The following is a 21,866-nucleotide window of genomic DNA, read 5'->3' on the forward strand; positions in this document are numbered from 1 at the left end:
CAGACTGTACATAGGACAAAGTCTGAACACCCTCTCCAAAATTAAGCAGAGTAGAAAAGTCATTGTGACATGCCTCTGGCACAAATGCGAAAACCGCTGTGAAATTAATTTCTTTTTTACCTGTGTCATTTCCTATCTGTCATCATTTAATTAATGACCTGAAATTTCTTTAGCAGTCACAAAATCCCTGTAATGGACACAACGGGTCACTTAATGGAAATACCGCAACAATCAACCATGTGGCACAATCAATTAAGAATACTACATTGTCTGCTAACTTCTCATCTCTAGTCTACATGTCCTGTGCAGTATAAACAGTCTCCAAATTAAGGCCAATAGATGATAAATATTCATTGGATATATCTCATTTGTCTTCAAGGGGTTGTCCGTGACCTGATCAATTATATCCCTTACGTGCCTAATTTTAAGGTTACTTTTTAAGAACACTTGAGGAACAGCAAGTTCTATGTACAGGTTTAAATGTTTTCACAAACAGGATCGGACCATGCTTCCATTATTATGCCAAAGACCTCCAATTATAATGGTATCAGAGTTCTTCCTGGTGAGCCGAGGACTTTTGCTGTAATTTGGTCAAAAACTCTGCTGTTTTGTTTTCATATGATTGTATTACAAAATTCATAGGTCTGACCCCTATAAATATTTAAGTGCTTACCTTCACACAAGCATAGGGAGACACAGAAAGATTATGTTGAGCTTTTTAACAAGTTTTTTTTTATTTTGCCCTAGATCTGGATTCACAGCTGCACAGTTTAGTACTTCTGTATAATTTTATCCATGCTTCTGCTGCTTTTGTCTGCTGCTTTTGTCTGTGTGCTATCTAAGGAATCAAGAGGAAGAATACCTCTCTTTGTGCTGTGCTATGTTTTGAAGATTTTTAGCAGCTAATCTCATACCACCAGCTCAGAGTCAATTGCAAATGAAGAACCAGAGTCTGCAGATGGAAAAACTTCTGAAAATGCATAATACAAGTCATATAATGACCAGAAAAAGTGTTATTCCTTACACACAATAAGTTATTCTAAAAAGTTTATTGAAAGTATATTCCCCTTTAAGGGTACGTGCACACGCTGCGGAATCCGCTGCGGATTAATCCGCACGGATTTTGCAAAAACCGCAGATAATCCGCAGGTCCAAAGACCTGCGGATTATCTGCGGTTTGGTCCTGCGGATTCACTATCTCCACAATGGTGGAGATAGGAACCCGCAGCGGTTTCCGCAGAAAGAATTGACATGCAATTCTTTCTGCGGATTCAAAACCGCAGCAAATCCGCGCGTTTTTTTCCGCAGCGTCGGCACAGCGTTTTTTGTTTTCCCATTCAAATGAATGGTACTGTACACCGCAGCTAAAACTGCTGCGTGTCCGCAGCGGCCAAAACCGCTGCGGAAACGCAGCGGAATCCGCAGCGTGTGCACACAGCCTAAGAGTTATATGAACAGTAATTAATTGCTGTATTCACACATAAGTCAATCAATAAATAGGATCGTCCTTTATACGTCTAAGCATAGAAAGAGCAGGGATTTTCAAGAGTAAAATATAATTATACACTGCAGATTAGAAATTCTGTTTAACAGCGAATGTTTTCTTTACGTTATAAAGATTCGGTTTCCTGCAGCTTTTTCCGATTTAGGCTGTGTGCCCACGTAGCGATTTTTAAGCGTTTTTGCCGTGATTTTTGGCGCGAAAACGCTGCGAAAACGTTTAAAAATCATGTACAGAACGCCCCCTATGCATTCCTATGACATTCCACACATGCTGTGCTAATGCTGCGCTTTTTTCCGCAGCGGAATCGCATCGCGGAAAAAATCGCAGCATGCTCATTCTTTTGTGCGGAATCGCAAAGAATTGCCGAGATTCCGCACCCATAGGAATGCATGAGAATCGCTTACTTCCCACATGTGGCTATGCCCACCATGCGGGAAGTTAAGCGTCTCATGTGCGGTTGGTACCCACGGTGTGGAGGAGAGGAGACTGTGCTACAGGCCCTGGGTACCATACCCCTGTAAAAAAAAAGAATAAAAAATAAAAAATCGGGGTATATTTACCAGCCGATGTCCCGCGCTGCATTCCCGGCCTAAGCGTTCCCAGTAATGCCTTGCGGCAAGGCCCTGTAATGACGTAGTCTCGCGTGACTCTAGCGGTCTTGCGAGATCGCTATAGCAACGCGAGACTACGTCATCACAGGTCTCGCAAGGCATCACTGGGAACGCTGATGCCCGGGAATGCAGCGCGGGACGCCGGAAGGTAAATATACCCCGATTTTTTTATTTTTTTTAGCATTTTAACATTCTATCTTTTACTATTGAGGCCGCATAGGCAGCCTCAATAGTAAAAACTTGGTCACACTTGTCAAACACTATGTTTGACGAGTGTGACCAACCTGTCAATCACTTTCCAAGCGATGCTTCAAATCGCTTGGAAAGTGCTTGAATATCGCACGTGAAAATCGCGGCAAAATCGCGATCATAATCGCGGTAAAATCGCAGTGAAATTGCGCGTTTTTTTCAGCACGATTTCTGGGAAGGAGTCCGGTTTTTAGTGAGCGTTTTAAAACGCTACGTGGGCACATAGCCCTAATGTCATTCCAAAAAAATCTACATTTCTCTTAATATGTAAATGAGCTGCTAAGATTTTCGTGATCTGCATGAGAATTTGCCTCTAGTGCTTATTGTAAATTAAAGGGGGCATTACCAGTGTGAGACATGTAATGACTGACAGTCTGCTCTCCTGATATGCATGTCTCACACTGGAAATGCCCCATTCCATTTAGGATAAGCTCTGGGGGCAGACTCTCATGCAGATCAGTATCCGGCCCATAGATCTTAACAGTTAATATGGATTTCTCTGGAATAAGACATCGGACACATGGGTGTCTGTCATACATCAGATTAATGTACGTTTGATTCAGGTTTCTTTGATACACGACTCTGAATACTGACACGTGACACCTAGATGTAAAACTAAAATGATACCTGGCTCTCACCTCTGACTTTCTTCACTTGTAAGAAGGAGTATTAGCTAGATAAAATAGTGGCCACCCAAATGGAAACCAAGCAGACACCAATATAGTCATAGGATGGATCCCTTTTCTGGTAGCAATTCCAGTTTTCTATTCCTAAAACTGAACTTCTATTACTAGTCTGAACCTTGCTTTATTTGGCAAACAGTCCTCAAAGTGACGACAAATGTTGGCACACATTTACCAATACATGTTTATGTGGTTATGCTGAAATTTTGTCACAATTTTAATGACATTTTGTCTTCATCTGGTGCAAATTTTATGTGATTTTGGGGGAAATTGACAAGTGAAGAAGGTCATAGATGAAAGTCAAATATCATTTGAGTTTATAATCTAGCTATATGTAGTGGGGTTGACTTTCTAAGCTACCTGCACTGGAAACTTGTCTTAATCTTTGCCAAGTTTTGCTTTACAACACATGTATAATTCGTTTTAGACATGCTCTTTTGACTTGTGCTCCAAGGAACGTACTAACATTGTATTGAAATTGCTCCAAACGTGCCAAAATTTTGACAACATGCAGTGGGTACGGAAAGTATTCAGACCCCTGTAAATTTTTCACTCTTTGTTTCATTGCAGCCATTTGGTAAATTCAAAAAAGTTCCTTTTTTTTCTCATTAATGTACACTCTGCACCCCATCTTGACGGAAAAAAAGCCAGAAATGTAGAAATTTTTGCAAATTTATTAAAAAAGAAAAACTGGAGTTGCCGATCTGCGGTCAGAGTCATGTATCAGAGTGAGATATTTCGCTTAAACTTCCATTTATCTGGGGATGTCTCAGTAGGGACATTATGTACAGTAACTGCAAACACTAAACTTCTTTGACATCAAGGAGCGATGCCTGGCAGAATATGTTTCTTCCAAGGCTGCGGTCATACAGCACATTTTTGTTTATTCTGGAATTGGTGGCTTGTTATTCTGAAAAGTGAAAGTGGTCAGTAATGAGTTAAACATGTGCCATCTTGTATTTCTGCCTGCCTTTATCTCTCTTCTTTTTTGCCCTTGATGCTTCTAGCATATTAACATGTCTGGAAGTGTATGTCCTTGATGAAGTCCTTCAGGGTAGCAGCTGTTCATGGGTTTTTTTTCTTCTTTATTTTCGAAGGTATCTCCACTCAAATAACATTGTGTTTGTCCCAGAAGGTAAGTGTCGTTACGTGATAATTTGGTCAACCGTCCCTCTCCTTGGATAATATGCTCGCTCGTATGATGCAAAAATCATCTATACTTGATCACCTTCTAGCAAAGTGAAATGAGATAGGAACAGTTTTTTTTGCAGTAAGCTAATTAAAAGCAGGTTTACGCCCATGCCATCCACAGGATCCGACTGTAATAAGCTGCTGAGTTCCTGCTACGTATTCTGGGACCGGACCTAGCTCCAATCCCAGCACTTTAAACCCTCAGATGTACCTGTCAACAGTGATGGCGACAAGTGAGGAGTTTGACAGAGGAAAATCACTCTCTGTCAGCCCATCTGCACCCCCGCAGCACGTTCGTGGGGTGCCTATTGTTCCTATGGCAGGAAGGAGGCCAAATAATGGCCTCCATGTTTGCCATAAACCTCAGCCTATCAGATCCAACCTGATAGGCTAAATGTCAATCAAATATTGTCAGGTTACATAATGCACTGTACAATATAGTCCCTTGTGGGACCAATAAGGGAATGAAACGCTGCACCCCGGGGATCCCGGAAGCTAAGAAATTTGTTGACCTCCCATCCAGAGGCCGGCGCTACAGACCTGGCTGATGGACCAGAGACCCACAAATTGATTTTGTCTCCCCATGAGTGTAATATATTGATCAAAAAATCACATGCGCCACAAGATGAAACCAACAAAAATTACAGTTTGTCATGCAAAACATAAGCCATCATACAGCTCCACTGACGGAAAATTGTGAAACTTCTGACTGACGAATATGGTGATACAAAAACAAGTGATTTTATTTTTCCAAAGTGTGTATTGTCTAATATAATAAAACTATATAAATTTGTCATCTCCATTTTCGTCCTGATCACTTTGCTTTTGAAGTATTGTAGAATTGTAGGTTTGTTCTATATTCCTTCCCGTAAAGAGTTAATAAGCTATATGTACCCCGAAAATTGATTCCACTGACAAATACAACTAAAAAAGTTGTCGAATGATGGTCATAACAAAAATTATAGCTCCTGGAATGCGACAATAAATTTTTTTTTTTTTAAAATGGTCTGTCATAAAGGCCAAAAGTGGCTGTGAATCCAAGGGGTTAATGAATGCTATAGAGACAAAAAAGATAGTGGAATTGTGCCTTTTTTCACCATTGCACCCCACTTTTATATTTTTTCCTTTCTTGGCACTTTGGTAAAATAATTGGTGGCATTCAAAACTCCAACTCATGTGGACACAACAGTAAAGGAGTTCTGGCTCTTGGAGGAAGAATATAAGAAATCCAAGAGCAAACATGGCAAGTTATGTATTCTGGAAGGGGCTGAAGGCGTTTCTGGTTTTGTCCGCAGCCATCGGCTCCCTGGTGAAGCTGCAGTCCCTGGACCTCAGTGATAACGCTCTTGAAATCTTGTGCCCCGACATCGGAAGGCTGAAATCACTGCGCCATTTACGGCTGACGAACAACCGCCTGAAATACCTTCCTCCAGGTAAGGACTGACCTACACGCACACCTGCTCGCGGAGCCGGAGACCCCCAGCTGTTGCCCGTCAGAGCCATGTGTCTTTCTTGTAACGTAGAAGTGCTAGTGAAAGGAAATGCTGTGTGATTAATACTGCAACTGTCCAGGTACGGGCTGATTTCCTGAAAGTTCTCGTAGCCCTGACATGTTGTTCATTGCGGCAGAGCGATGCCGTCATGTCTTTGTACTATCATTTACATAGTGTTTTTCTGCACATTTTGGTTTTTGGCCACATGATAGGTATATTTTGCACAAAATGACTAAATATTCTCAGCATTTTGTAAAATGAAAGAGATTAGCAGGAATGTAAACGTCAGATTGTGAATATCTGCCTTGGAACCACTTTAAAGCCATTTATTTAAAGGAAATGAACGGTGAGAAGTTCTGTAATACATTTCTACTACTCAGATGGCTTTCCAAGCTGGAGACATCTGGGTACTAGCACGGAGCGGCCATAGGGAGGTCATTTGTGCAGCTCCTTTCCTTTTTGGCATTTGCATCCCAGACCCCTCTGCTGTCTTCTTTCACCGGCTGCAGCACCGGTATTGGGGACAGCAGATTGAGGCCGCCCGCGGCCGTCACCCATACTCGGGTAAGACATGGTTATTCGGATGAGGAGAAGGACGCTGGCCTCTGCAGGATATGTCTGACAGCAGAAAAGGATTGGGCATGTTCCTGTAAACCTGATGCTCAGAGGCAGGCCGGTAACAGTTGTATTACATGATTTCTCCTCACAATTATAGGGGTTGTACCGCCATTAAATCTGACCTTACTCTGTGCACAGACAGAACAATTTTTCAGGTAGAAAGTGTTGTTCCATACTTGTTGTGGCGCCCCCTGCTGTTCTTGTTATCAGAATGTCCGGGTTAATGTGTCCAGGATCCACTTCTAGTTCATCAATTCTTGTTGGCGGAGCTACAAAATAGCAGGAATCCTATATAAGGCTGTGTTCACACCTTGCATTTTTTTCTGCAGCAAAACCTGCTCTCGTCAGTAAAGATGCTGTTTACAAAAAGCAAGTGTCGCTGAGTTTTTATTGCTGCAGTTTTGTTGTCTCTTGTGCATGTTGATAAAGTTTAGTTTCCCCAAAATCTGCAGGATTTCATTTCTTTAGGTTTTTGCAGCCAAACCTGATACCTGCGGTTTTTGCTGCGTTTTTCCGCTTGTCCATTGTTTCCTTTGGGTGAATAAACACTGTAAAATTCCGAAAGAAGCGACGTGCTGCCGTTTGCGAAAACGTAGCAGTTCTCCAAATCAGTCAGGAAAAAAAACAACGTGTGTGTATGAAATGTCTGAAATCTCATAGACTTTGCTGTTGCTGTAAAACGCAGCTGAAAATTTGCATTTAACAAAACCTCAGCACAAACGCAACGTGTGAACATAGCCCAAAAGTATCCAGACAGTGTGTGGACACAATAAAATGTTGCGTCATGTACAAGCTCCATAAGGTGGCCTTTTCACCGCTCAGTAATTCTGCTTGGTGGGCTGTGGGTCTCAGAACCCATTCTAGTACTCATCTATAGGAGGTATAACATATAAAAATGTTCACGGTAGTTACACTTTAATACATTAAAGGCTCATTGTCACTATATTAAATGGTTAAACTCACAGTGTCTGTAAAATCAATCCACTTTGCAATCTGCTTGTAACTAAATATCTACTGAGTTCTCAAGAACAAGGGATTTCTAATTTTGTGCTCTGCTCATTGCAGAAGGTCTATCAGCAATGGCCGGTCTCCTAGGCAACAAGAGCAGCGCTTACAAGCTCTTACCTGTAGAGTTTTCACTGCTCTGAAGCTGACGGGAGAGTGTAAAGTTCAGGCCAGTTATGTAGCAATACCATGTGTCCAGACTGTCAGTGATGAGCATACCAACCCAAGGCTAACAGTAATTTGGGGAGCAGTGCGCTCCTAAAGAAAGACTGTAAGGTAAACTCTTTTTCAGTGGATGTCGGGAGAGGGAATCAAGAGTATCAGGGGAAACAACAACAATATCTAGACAAGAAGCATTGAATTGGAATGAGTCAACAGGTTTTTCCTGTGTAATTTGTCAGCACCATGATGTAGGGACAGAGACCCTGATTCCAGCGATGCATCACTTAATTTACTGGGTGCAGCAGTTGTGTTAGAGTCACAGTTTTCCCTGCTGCAGATTTAGCAGAGCTCAGTTGTTGATCTGTGTATAACCCACCCACTCCACAGCTTTCTGTGCACATTGTATAGTGATTGGGAGCTGCTAATCAGTGTGAGGGGCTTGTTTGACTACCCTGCAATTGCCAAGTTGTCCTGTAGTAATAATCTCCTGCTGATAAAACACTTGATTGTATTGAAACAGCAAAACACATCCCCAGTAAGTGACACATCGCTGGAATCAGGGTATCTGCTCCTATGTTATGCGGTTCTCAGATTACACAGATTCCTTTTAAAAATTATAATAATTCCAGTTATAAAATTGTCCTGTTTTTTTTTTCATGATCTTGTAAATGAATATTTATTCATAGGGCAGTCCTGACAAGGCTGCAGAGAGCCCCAAATGGATTTTCAGGGTTTGAGAACAGGAACATTACTTGCAAAACCTAACGTACTGTCCAACAGTGATGTGAATTCAGGTTGCATCTTCTTCTGTGTGAGCGGCCTTCTTCAGGCTGTGTGGTTAAGACTTGTGCTCACGTTTCTAGAAATTGGAAAGCTGAAAGAACTGCAGACGTTAGACCTTTCCACCAATCACTTGGCCAGTTTACCAGAGAAACTGCACCTCTGCCAGTCGCTGCGTTATCTGACCGTGGATCGGAACTTCCTGTGCAGCGTTCCACGCCAACTGTGCCAGCTGGCTAGTCTGAACGAGCTCTCCATGGCCGGGAACCGCCTGGCATCTCTGCCTTTGGGTAAGACAGATGACAAGGTCTTTCCGAATTGTTAATGTTCAGAAGCTGTTATATGTAAAACACATCCTGACAAAATAATCACACAGACCCTTAAGATTTTGTGAGCGACAGACAGACTTACGAGAAATCTCAGACTAGATAGAATCACTACCGGGCATCATCCTGTCTTCTTTGAAGTAATGACACAAGATGAGATCTAGAAGAACTCGGTGACTGAAATCCTAAACTGAAAGGGATTTTACCCCAAACCATATACTGGTATTCAATAGTATAAATCCTACACAAAACACGGAGATATAATCCACAAAAAATATAATAAAAGTACGTTTTATTGTTGCAAATACATAAAAACTGGTACAAAATACAGACAAATGACAAAAGTGCTCACACAAGGCTCACATGTGGTAACCGCTAACAACACCCTATATAGCAGATTGGGTAATGAATGTATATAAAGCGATGAGTCTCTATACTGCCAATATGTTCATATCATAACGATATTATATATGCATAGTGCACAGGTTCGTGTCATAACGATATTGTATATGCATAATGCACAGGCCACCATATAGGAAAAACAGCGCTAACACACTCCAAATAATGAATTAAATAGAACGCAATACAAAGAGTTAATATCATACCCATATAGTAACTGCAGGTGAGCACGGCACAAGACAGAGCAGCCCCGACGCGCGTTTCGCATGGGCTTCCTCGGGGGGCTGTGTCTGTGTGTTGGACATATGGGCATTTTATGTAGGAGATCCAGGTGTACATGATTATCAGCGCCATTATCGGCGCATGCGCAGTGTTAAGCAAGACGCCACAAAGCAACGCCCACAGCCGCCCATGTGACCGGAAGGCAGAGGGAACTCCCTCATGACGTCAATAGCCTCCCGTGTCACCGCTAGCCGCCGGAAAGTTGAATCATGGGAGCCGCCACACTGGGCATGCGCACACACACTGAAGCCACCATCTTTAATATGGGCAGAAAAGAGGGCATAGATATCGCTGTATCTCATGTTGATAGAGACAATATTGAAGTGAATAAAGAAGATATAAATACCGCAAAATCTCATATTAATGACAACAATAATAAAGTGCAACTGTGACTATCTATTATAATAGCAAGGGCAATAAAAAAATAAAAATATAAAGATCACCCCTGCTAAACAGACACGCATAAATGTAATTATTATGTAATAAAAGATGAAAAAATAAGTATAAATGTGAAACATAGATACTAGGATTAAACTAATAAAATCCCAGAAAAAGGAAAATTATGTTGTGAATGACAAAAAATATATATAATGCATAGTGATAATATATCAACATATAAAGATAGGATAAAAAGACCCCCCCCATATAGAATAGTCAACCCAATAATGACAGGACCGCTTCAGGATAGCCGTATCTTGAATAGCCGATTATTCTGAATCCACTCGATGATCCCCAATCATAAGATACTCCGAACATCAGACAATGATGGAATGAATACAATGAGCGATAATAGTATGGTGGCAGCTATGTATGTAGGCGGCCACAGACCCTCAATGTATGGACGCACATTATAATTTCTTACCAGAGATTTCCTCATCAAAAGATCAAATGCAGTTATACTTTAAAGGGTTTTTCATTGCGCTTACCAATACCAGTCAGGACACTTTCATGCCAGTCACCTTCTGCAGCAGAAGTAACATCGGAGAGACCCTTTAAGGAATATTTTTGAAAATTAATTTTATGGTATGGTTGCATTCTTTCCTATAGGAAACCTACCCATGGTGCATAAAGTTGTACTACACTGTACTTTGGGGTATCTTACATATTTCTTACTAAAGGTGCCCAGATGCAAGAAGTGCCAAACCCACCGAATTCGGAGAGACTGACCAACCTACTGAGGTTTATGGGGGCCTTCCAACTCTTCCCCCAACAGCTGATGCCCAAGCAATATGACAGGAGGGTGTATTTGAAAAAGGGGTTACTAAGACATACTGTAAGCTCTGCCTGTACAGACTACTTTCTATTTAAAATAACCTATTGTTTAAATTAGGTTTTTTAGTTAATTGTGTGGGGGTTTTTTCAGCAATTTATTTTTTTTTTATATTGAAATTTGTATGAAAAATAAAAATTTAGCAAATTTCACCACTGGGGCTTTTTTAGACTCATACTTCCTGTTGTTTCAGGAAACAACACATGCACATAGCCACAATAAACAAACTCCAAACTGGTGGCCAGTGTGCAAATGGTAAGATTATTAATATTGTTTATTTATTTTTTTGTTAAATAAATATCGTGATTTAAAATTGCCACATTAAAAAAAAATACATGTAACCCAAAAACCCAATTGTTTCAGGAAACAACACATGCACATAGCCACAATAAACAAGCTCCAAACTGGTGGCCAGTGTGCAAATGGTAAGATTATTAATATTGTTTAAATATTTTTTTTTGTTAAATAAATATCGTGATTTAAAACTGCAACATTAAAAAAAATAAATACATGTAACCCAAAAACTCAATTTAAACAATAGGTCTTTTACTGATGATGGCTTCCCTTTATACGCATCTGTCAGTTGTATGCTTGTAAGTGTCCACATTATGTGACACATCCTCATTTAGATGTCTATAAACAGCCATTAAAAAAGGGTTTATGTGCCCATAAGCTGCACAAGTTTTACCCGAGTGTCAAGGACGTTCACATCTCACTCCCTGACTGCAGTACACAATATTCAGACTCATTGTGAAAGTTATGGGCACTTCTGGTTCTAGTTACTTGGTTTTATTGTTGACTAGTGCCCAAATTCTGTGTTGTCTTATTGCCTTCACAAAGTGATTTTTGAAAGGGGTTGTCCGGTCTAAAATGAAAAGTCTGCAGTCTCTCTATGTGACTGCAGACTTATGAATCCTCCCAGCGCACCGCACTGTAGGCTGCAAGGATTCGCCTCTGTCTTCCCCCAGGAACTTGCAAGAAAAAGGTTGTGGTTTTCTGTAGAGTGACTGCGCCAAAATATGCAGTAGCAATCTGCTCTGATTATTGTGTTTTTGTTGTGATTTTTTTATTATACATTTTCCCCTATTTTTTAATTATTTTATTTTTTTTTTTTGCATTTTTCATGCAAATTTGGCAAAGTATTTTTATGCTGTTTTTAGTACAGACAAAATGGAAGCCTGCACTTAATGGAAACCTGTCACCAGGTTTGGCCGATATGAGATCCGGCCACCATCTTTCAGGGCTGATATACAGCATTCTGTTATCCTGTATATCTGCCCCCAATCCGACTTGGAAGAGAAGAAAAATAACTTTTATTATGCTCACCTGCAGGGCGGTCTGGTCTGGTGAGTATCGCTCTTCTTGGTCCGGCGCATCCCATTTTCTTGCAATGCCGCCCTCCTGCTTGCTTCATATGGATGACGCGACCCTGCATCATCCACACAAGCTCCCCAGCATCGCGCTCCTGCGCAGGCGTGCTTCTCTGCCCTGTTGAGGGCAGAGCAAAGTACTGCAGTGCGCAGGCGCCGGGGCTCTCTGACCTTTCCCAGACCGGACCGCCCCACAGGTGAGTATAATAAAAGTTATTTTTCTTCTCTTCCAGGTCGAGTTGGGGGCCGATATACAGTGTTATAGCATGCTGTATATAAGCCCTGAAAGGTGATGGCCGTATCTCATATCGGCCAAACCTGGGGACAAGTTCCCTTTAAGAATGTTTCACGCTCCTCTTTAGGCCTATTGGGAAGAAAAACACAGTTTAACAACATTTTTAAACACTTAGTGGACACGACTTTTCATTGAGTTGCATCCATTTTGCTTGCACTTTTAAGCTTAGCGGATTTTTTTCCCTTAAAAATGCAGGATTTATTCTACATGAGAACATCGCCTTATGCAATTTTTTTTCTTGCCTTTTAATGCCGTGATTTTCTTGCATCTTTTACAAGCTTTTGTTCATGTTTTTTTTTTTTATTTACACAGGCATGGTTTTTTTTTATGTTTTTTGTAGAGAAGATTTTGGGAAAATGCTTGGACATATATCTGTGTGTATAAATCATGTACCCACAGTTACTCGAACATATTTTTCAAGCACACCCAAGACACTCTGTTAGCACCCGAGCATGCTCAGATAACACCTCAGCGCACATTTGCTCCTCATTATTTAGTGCATGACATGTGATCCCCATCCGCTGAAATGCAGGGGTTAACACAAGTGATTTTTAGCACTACCTCCTCCCTGTCTATTGCAGCACCTCGGTGTGCTCTTGGCTGGTGCTGCTGCTGTACAAGCAGCGTCTGGTTTTGCCCCTTGTGCGCAGTGAGCAGAAGTTCCCATATTTGGACTTTCTGTGAGTTTGGCTATCGCCTCCAGTCCAGTCCACAGCTCAATGTAAATCACAAGCATTACTCGCCAGACAATAGCGCAGCAGCTGCCAACATCTGAGCTGCGGTGATAAAAAAAATAATGTGCTGGGCTACGGCCAAGGGGCCAGCGGAGTGACGATATACTGCGCGAGCTTCCCGTACAGCGGGAGCTGGTGAGGAGCATGCATGGGGTTAATGCTCCTGGTGTCATCGCTGACGGCACACTCGGGTGACAGGCTCTGTACTGTGCCCACACGCAGCTAACCGGGTGAACTCTTTGCCCTCCAGCCTGAAGGTGGCGGAGGCCTAGAGCAGATACCCTCCAGGGAATGTAGTATATTAGAATGACATTAATGTTTCTGCTTGGCTGAGATTCAGTGAACTCGGACCATCTACAAGAGACATAAAACAGGAATGTTAAAAATTCACCTCTCTTCAACCTTTAATAATTAGGGCAGGTCACAACCTCTATTAATACCCCACTATATTAAAGGGAAACAATTTGTGGTTTTAGGTATTCAAGGGTTACATGGAGTAATCATACGTGTCCCCACCGTGAATCTGTAACATATTGTATTAAAGAAATCAGCTTCTTTCCCTTCCAGGACTGATCATTTATTCTCAAAGTTATCAATTCATGAGTAAAATCTGTTTTCAAATAAATATAGACTTTCCCAATACTGAGATAGGAGATGACAGTTGGTGCTCTTAAAGTTCTATGTAGAACTGCAACTGTCGTTTCAGGGGAACTTGTAGCAGAATGTTTATTTGCATTTTAGCGCCTTCTCCCCTCTCCATATCATTTTAAAAGCTCCAACTGTCACCTCCGATCTCTCTTCATTTAACACAGATTTTTGGGGAAAAAAAAATTTGTGTGTAAGGCCTTTTTCACATTTCCGTTTTTTGACGTCAGTCAAAATCCGCCAGTTTCTGAAAAAACACAGATCCGCCCCTTTTTTGGCGGATCCGCTTTTTTCCCCCATAGACTTGCATTAGTGGTGGATGTTGACTGACGGTCGTCCGTTGGATCCGTTTTTTGATTCTCCCTCCCTCTCTCTCTCACTCTCTCTCTGTCTCTCTCTCTCACCCTCTCTCTCTCTGTCTCTCTTTAAATTTCGGCACTTTGCATCTTCCGCGGATCCGTACTGAAAAGTGGTCCGCTGACATCCGTACGTCACTAAACGGAGGTGGATCCGTTGTTTTTTTACCTTTGGCGGATTTCAGCTGACCGCCGACAACGGAAATGTGAAGCAGTCCTAATCATTTTCTTTTTTTCATATTTTCTTGCTTTTTATATCCAGACTTGGGAAGATCCCGGGAATTGCAGTATGTTTATGTGGACAACAACATTCAGCTAAAGGGTCTCCCCTCCTATCTCTATAATAAAGTGATTGGCTGCAGCGGGTGAGTCCACCACTTTTTAGTATTGATTTTTAAAGAAGATAAAATTCAGTTAAAGGGAATCTGTCAGTAGGATCAACCCTCCTAAGGAGACTATATGGGCATGTAGGTCATAGGAAGCTGAGTAATATGATACCTTGATATCTGTGATCCGATGTCTTATTTGAGAGAAATCCACGTTTATCTTTATATGTAAATGAGCTGTTAAGATCTACTGGCTGGACACTGATCTGTATGAGAATCTGCCTCCAGAGATTATTGTAAGTTAAAGGGTGCCTTAAAAGTGTGAGACATGTAATGACTGACAGTCAGTTCTCCTAATCTATATGTCTCACACTGGTAACGTCCAAATTCATTTGCAATCAGCTCTGGAGGCTGACTCTCAGGTAGATCTCTGCTCAGCCCATAGTTCTTAACAGTTTATTTACATATTAAGAAAAATGTGCATTACTTTGGAATAAGACATCGGCTCTCAGATATCACGGTATCATTTTATTCACTTTTCTATAACATACTTGCCCTTGTGCACAGCTTGGGAGGGTTGATCCTGCTAACAAATCACCTTTAAATGGAATCTGTCCTCAGATTTGACCTATCTAAACTATTAGTCATACAGGCTATAGAATACTGAGAACAGTCCTACCTGTATGTTTCCTAACAGATATGTTGTTGGTGAGAAGTCAACTTTTATCACTTTATATAAATGAGCTGTTCCAGGCAATGGAGAGGATGGTGCCTGGAGATTACTCTGCCTCCAGAGCTTATTTTAAATGAAAAGGAAGTTCCCAGTGTGAGACAAGTAACTAACACAGAACAGGAGAAATTAAATTTGTCTTCTTGCAAACACATTTTGCAGCTCTCTCAGCTCTGCTGTACTGCAACAATATTGCAGCCTTGTCTGTCTGTGAACTGGAAGCTGAAGCTGAGAGGAACCTGCAGATGTGTCAGGTATAATCACACACAGCTCTGCAGTGAGATCAGGAGAGTAGAGGGTGGCCATTACATATCACACTGGTAACGCCACCTTCGTGTAAAATAATCTATGGAGGCAGAGTTATCTTCCAGGCACTGTCCTCCCCAGAGCCTGGAAGAGGTCACTAATATAAAGGGATAAAAGATGATTTATCAGCAACAACACATCTGACATCAGACACAAAGGGAGGACTTTTTCAGAAGTCTATAACCTGTATGCCCATATTAATAGTTTAGCTAGGTCACATTTGGTGACAGATTCTCTTTAAATTATTTTGGTTAAGTTAGTTTAAGAACAAGAAAAAATTAGTTAGCGAGCCCTATTGTGGATGTTATGGCTTCAGAATGGATTATCTACTACTTTATCCAGGGACTTGAACAGCACAGATTTCCAATTTTGCAGCTATACACACGAGAGGGATTAAACACGACCCTACGTAAGCAAATGGGATATTCAAGCTGGATGAAAACCCATGTAGGGGCTGTAATGGCGCTTGCAGGAGCATAACTTCTCACACCTGACCCTAGAAGAACTAGATAGATAAAGCAATGTATTGTTACATTAAGCTGAAAGGAATCAGTTTTGTTACAGTTAAAAATATAAAATTCATAGCAGTCTCTATTCCTGCCTGTGATCTATCTCCTCCAGTCCAAAACTCGGCACTAAGCCCCTCTGGACACAGGCCAGGCTGTGATCACTATTTTCCACTGTTAAGTGATTGGAAATGGCTCCTGCTAAGCGCATGGTTGGATGTTTTTTTTTCTAGGGTTAGCTGTTCTAGACACGTAGATGCCTTTGTCAGAGAATTCCAGGAAAGAAAGACACCTTGTGATGTTAACAGTTTCCTTCCTTCCATCCTCACAGCTGCGGCTCGCTCGTTCCCATATCTGAAACAAAGCTGCTTTCTTTCACCTCTGGGCCACTGAGCGTCCTTCTCCCGGCCGAGGTGAAGACTATCGGTTTATCCACCGACCCGGTATTGCCCCTGCAAGAACTGGCGCTGCGCTCCCTCCATGCTGCTCTGTGCGCATTCATACCAGGTGATCTTTTTTGCACACTAGATAAACAGAAACCTTTTCACATTTTGTAACCTGAATTGTCTGCGAATAAAAATAAAAAAAATCAGACTAAAAAATAACCTTTACACTACGTACTGTTCGGGGCACATTCCCTGCTGCTCACCTTTAGGTCCTAGCCCCTCTCTTTGGCATTGAGGTTTGGTTTGTAGGTGCGAAACACTGGGAATAATGTGGGATAGGATGTACTGTAGTTGTGTGCACATCTTGGCATCTCATAAAGTGCTCTGTAGCAAATGTCCTTTGGCCAAGTTATATTGACCCAGATGTTCTAACTTTATATTATGACCTTTGTCAGTCATCAGATTACAGGAGCTGATTACAATGTAGGAAAACCGCTCAGTGAGTGTTGGTATAACCGCTCTGGTGAGAAGCGTTGCGAGGCGCCAAATTATTTTTGCCATGGTGTATAAGGGATAGGACCCTACTCGAGCACCTTGCCCTGGGGCTGGAGAGCCATGTTCCCTTTCTGCTACTTTTTTGTTCGACCTCTGCTTTGGCTACGTTGTTAGGGTAGAACGCTGGCTCAGTGGTTAGCACTTGCAGCACTGGGGTCCTGGGTTCAAATCCCACCAAGGACAACATCTGCAAGGAGTTTGTATGTTCTCCCTGTGTTAGCGTGGGTTTCCTGCCACACTCCAAAGACATACTGATAGGGAATTAATGGCGCTATAAAAGTGAGTAAATAAATAAAGTAACGTTATTTTTCAATGTAGCATGGGAGACGCTCCTACGACTTCTCATAAATCTGTATTTAATAACATTTTCCATGGACCGCTCTGTATAGGTTCAGACAGGATATGGCTTCTGTTTTGGTTTTCTTTGATTCTCGGAGTCATGTACCACCTACTCAAGCCCCCCCAAAATCAAGTGCATTCCTTAAAGAATAACATAAACTGACCTCTCTCTTTCTGTTTCATCAGATATAAGCTGCCTTTCTTACATGACATTACCCAGGAGTCTGTTGGAGCTACTGCGGAATCCTCTAGGGCACTGCCACCGCTGCAGCCAGTCCATGTTTACTATTGTTTATCCAAAGCTCTTCCCCCTGAGAGAGACCCCTATGGCTGGACTACATCAAGGGTAATGCAAAAGATCACAAAAGTGGCCTCCAATATTGGGTCTCACGTTTGAGGTGCAGTTTGTGAGATTTTCTTATATTTGAGCGCTAGGTTTTACGCAGCATTTTTAGAAGCAGTTGACTGTAGTTCTTTATCTAAGGTAAGAGCAGGATCGAGACTTTGGCTACACAACATTCATATCGCTGTGTGCTAATGTCACAACTGATAGTGGATATGGTCACACTGAAATCCATCAGGTTCACATTTCTGCCAACTGTCATGTCGCAAACTCATTAACGTCCAAGGGATGGTCATTCACTGTCATTAGTGGCCATTTAACAGCACCATGTGATCTTTATGTCACACCTCCAAATTAGCCCTGTGGCTCTAGTCTCATGGTTTCTGTCTATGTACTACTCATTGGTCGTATCATCATCTCTCATTAAAGACAAAGTGAAAAGGCATCTGGTTAGAAGTTGTGAGCACTCGCTTCGTGTAAAAGTGGGGTCCTCTACAGAGCCATACTGCAGTGCAAGCATGAGCTTACCAGGGGAAAAGGTTGCATGGGACTGCTAGAGCACCGACGTTACATAAAATATATGACAAATGTACATAAGCCATTTCTGAAGTAACTTTCAGATGGGAGATTTATAGTGACCCATTACCCCCCATAGTACTGTAAATGTATAGCCACCATACCTGACTCCTGTCTGATCCTGCGCCTACACTATTTTATATCAGTGCTCCATCCTCTTGGCCACTGCAGAGGCATAGGGAGCACTGAGGAAAGACTTAAAGGGGTTGTCCACTACTAGGAAAACCCCTTTTAATTCCCCATGTTTGGCCCTGTGAAAATAAAAACACTTACACTCCCTTCCCGTGTCTGCGCTGTTCCAGTGGTGTTGGCATTCGGGTTCCCGGGGTTCACGCGAGGCTCTTCTGACACGTGAGTCCTGGGCCTATGGGACGTCAAGAGCTGCGGCTGGTTGCTCACTTCCTCTTACTAATATGCCAAAAGGCTGGGACAGAGATGCCATTGCAGATTGGGCGCGGGGTTCACGTGTCATAACCTCACATGAGCCCTGGGAATTCAAATATATAGTCACATGGGGATGGAGGGCCTCATTAACAAGTAAAGAGCTTAAAGACTATGAACAGCTTTGACATGGGAAAAATGATTTCATCTATGTTATTAGCATAAGTAATTTACAGCCTGCAGTCTTCGTTCCATCATTCATTTTCAGACCAATTATTCCAAGTTTCAGGTTTTTCTATTGCGGGAGTGTCTCTCCCTGTAGTATAGGCTGGATGTGAGGGCTGTGTGTATCTAGGATGCTGCTCTCTTCACTTGCTTTCTTGTTTCAGCACAGCTCCAGAACTATTTTTCGTCTCAATGTGCTTTCCTTCTCGCCTGGAGCCTGTTTTCAGTGCTTTCCATGAGACTGTAGATAATTCCCCATCTCTTGATTGCAGATCCAGGTACAACCCTTTTCCTGGTGCTATCACTAACAGCCAGAAAAGGGAGGTAGGAGCACAGGAGCAGGACCTTTGCAGATTTGTATTATTTGTGCAGATCATCAGCTAAATAAAGATCTTAAAGACATTGTCACAGCAAAATAGAAGAAAATGATTGATGAGGACTATTTAGAAAGTTGATTAACTTTGATGTAAGGAAAAGAACATATGTATTCTGACAAATTTAACCATAAGCCAGTATGAAACCTACCAATATCTGGTCTCTTTATTTGAAGAAACTGAGGTCATATAAGGTTTTTCAAAGTTAAGAAGAAATGATAACTATAAATATCAGCATATTGGTTAAAGGGGTTGTCTAATGTTCTGCAAGAGCAAACTTCCCCAGCCTCCAGGCTTCCTGCTGGTCAGGGGGGCGTTGCTCTCCTGCGTGATTGACAGTTCAGACCAGCGGAATCATCTGCTTACTGGTCCATACTGTCCGTTCTTTAGACAGAGGCACATCGGAGAGTTGCAGATGCACTGAAGCTGACCGGTATGGCGCGAACAGAGTGCCCCAGCAAGCCGAACAGCATCACAGCAGCGCTTACAAGCTCTTTTGCAAAGAGCATATAAGCACTGTACTTGTTTGGAGAGGATTTTTAATAATATGTAAATTGCAAAGTTGCTTCTTTTTACAAGCGTTTAACAATTTTAAGTATTAAAGAACATGAGAATAACCCTTTAATTACTAATCTGCATGTATGAAGTAGGATAATGACCAGACCCCTGACACATCCCCGTTCTTTTCTTGCAGGAGAACAGCTGTCAGTTTTGTGGCATACTGCTGCTCTATCCAGTGTCTCCAGACATTCGATCTACTAAGTTGATATTTATCTTCCCTGGCAATATTGGACTATCCTATCTTGCCCCATCGTCTTAAGTAACAACCAGCAGTGATATTTCTGGAACGTGTGATTCGGTGTGAGTGACCCCGGGGACTGACAATGGTCACGTTGACTACACTGTTACACTTACTGTCCTTTCCTGCAGGTTCTTCAGTAAAGACTCTCTTCTCCTTGTGTGTCTTTGGATGAATCATACATACCACAGGGAGGCGGATCTGACATCCAAAATGCATGTGAGGGATGTGATTTAATAAACAGGCCCACGCTGGCCTTAACCATTACTCAGTACTGACACCATACATATTACAGAAGATTCTGACAAGGATTTGTGTAATATGAAACAACACAAAATATGATTGGCAACTTAGCTAATGCAGACTGGTGGAGTAGCCTTTGTTGTACACATCTGTGGTTTGCAGTGGATCGTAGGCCTTTTCCCGTATGTTTCTAGACATTTCAGATATTATATGAACACAAGGTGCAAGAAAGTCTTCACTGAATTGCCAAACATGAAAGCCACCGAGTGATGCGTCAGCCCTGGTACTGGATGATCGGAGAAGACAGTAGTGATGGCATTGCCGGATGGCTTCCCAGTACCGGGGCGGCCTTGCAATCCTCCATAACCCAACAGTAACAATGGTGCTTCATTAAGATGAAATGTTTCGGAATCTTGTCTTTTAACTAGTTCTCTGCCGCAGATGAGAACAAATCCATTATAACTAGTACTGAGAGCAAAACGATGGATGTACGTCATCACTCCATGGCTTTTATCTGGGATCAGAAGGGTTGCAGATTTTTTCTTCTGGACCACATGTGCCGACAGCAAATCTCTCAACGCCGTGTGTTAAAAAAAACACCATGGCTGCTGACCAGACATCTTATTAAAGGCCCAGGAATAGATCGTCATTTCTAATGACCTGATCCAAGAAACGTCTCAACAAAATATGGACTGAAATAAAGCTTGTGTTTATGTGAAACTCCAGCCTGTTCTGTGACTTGTTCTTCAACATAACTACATAAAAGGGGTAAAGAGGCTGAACGCCGTTTTATAATGCTCCCAAGGCGGTATGAGATTTACATTGTAGGATGAATATTGTCATTTATGTTTTGATCTGTCGTAGCGTTCAAGAACGCTCACACTTTTCTGCTGCATTAAAAAGCACAGTCATCCCTTGCGTTACATTATTCATCTGATAACTGTTGTATATCGAAACCATTACACTGGAGGCCAAAACTCTGTCAAAATTATTATTAGTAAATTTCAACATAAAATTAAAAAAAAAACTAAACTAGCCAGATATGTAAGACAGATAAAGTAAGTCCTTATATATAAAGTCAGAAAGAGAAGCTGTAAGCTGTACATCGCTTTCTACATAGAGCAGGGGTGCAGAAACTTTTTTTTTTGTCTGAGGGCCATATTCTCCTATTAAACCAACCCCAAGGACCACAATAAAACTTAAGGTATTAAGACCTTAAAGAGGTGGTCCACTGTATTCTATACTTCCCCCACTGATTTAACCCTTCTATTGAAGTATTTTTGTAAAATCTCTTGCTGTCCACTTTCTGAGAGCGGCTCCATCGCTGACTGCTCACTTGGCATCACGTGACCCCTGCTGCAGACACCGCTGATGTCCCGTCAAGTACCAGAATGCCTTGCTTCACCCAGTTGAGTGGACTGTGGGCGGAGTTTCACTGCACGTCACAGCCCAGTATCCGGCGCGCGCTTTCTCTCTCTGATTTCATTATCCAGGGCTGCACGCTACCGGGTCACACCTAGGTGAAGCAAGACATTCTGGTACTTGACACAACATCCGTGGCTGCTGCAGCCGGGGTCACGTGACGCCAAGTGAGCGGTCAGCGATAGCACCGCTGACAGGCAGAGAGGACAGCAAGAGGAATTTACAAAATTATTTCTATACAAAGGTTAAATCCGTGAGGGAATTATAGAATGTAGTGTTTTTGCCATGATGTTCAAAACTACTGTAAGTGCACATTATTTTTGGCATAAATTTGCCAAAAATGTGCAGTTTGCCACTATTTCAGAAAGCCCTGAACAAGAAA

The 21,866-nt window shown here is 41.9% G+C and overlaps 1 protein-coding gene across 4 annotated transcripts in view; it reads left to right on the forward strand.

Moving 5' to 3' along the window:
* Positions 1-20,782, forward strand: part of LRRC28 (leucine rich repeat containing 28) — an 84,432-nt gene extending 63,650 nt beyond the window's left edge. For 3 of the 4 annotated variants that reach the window (XM_073568779.1, XM_073568778.1, XM_073568780.1), the window contains exons 4-10: positions 4,145-4,182; positions 5,534-5,671; positions 8,380-8,586; positions 14,236-14,338; positions 16,173-16,348; positions 17,308-17,467; positions 19,715-20,782. In XM_073568779.1, coding sequence (XP_073424880.1) covers positions 4,145-4,182; positions 5,534-5,671; positions 8,380-8,586; positions 14,236-14,338; positions 16,173-16,348; positions 17,308-17,467; positions 19,715-19,787 — 895 coding nt within the window. In that variant the 3' untranslated portion in view covers positions 19,788-20,782. The remainder of the gene's footprint in view (positions 1-4,144; positions 4,183-5,533; positions 5,672-8,379; positions 8,587-14,235; positions 14,339-16,172; positions 16,349-17,307; positions 17,468-19,714) is intronic. The other variant, XM_073568781.1, reaches the window with a different exon arrangement.
* Positions 20,783-21,866: the final 1,084 nt, after the last annotated feature.

This window comes from Dendrobates tinctorius, unplaced genomic scaffold (assembly GCF_039654945.1).
Source record: "Dendrobates tinctorius isolate UK_male_01 unplaced genomic scaffold, ASM3965494v1 ptg000022l, whole genome shotgun sequence".
NCBI lineage: Eukaryota > Metazoa > Chordata > Amphibia > Anura > Dendrobatidae > Dendrobates > Dendrobates tinctorius.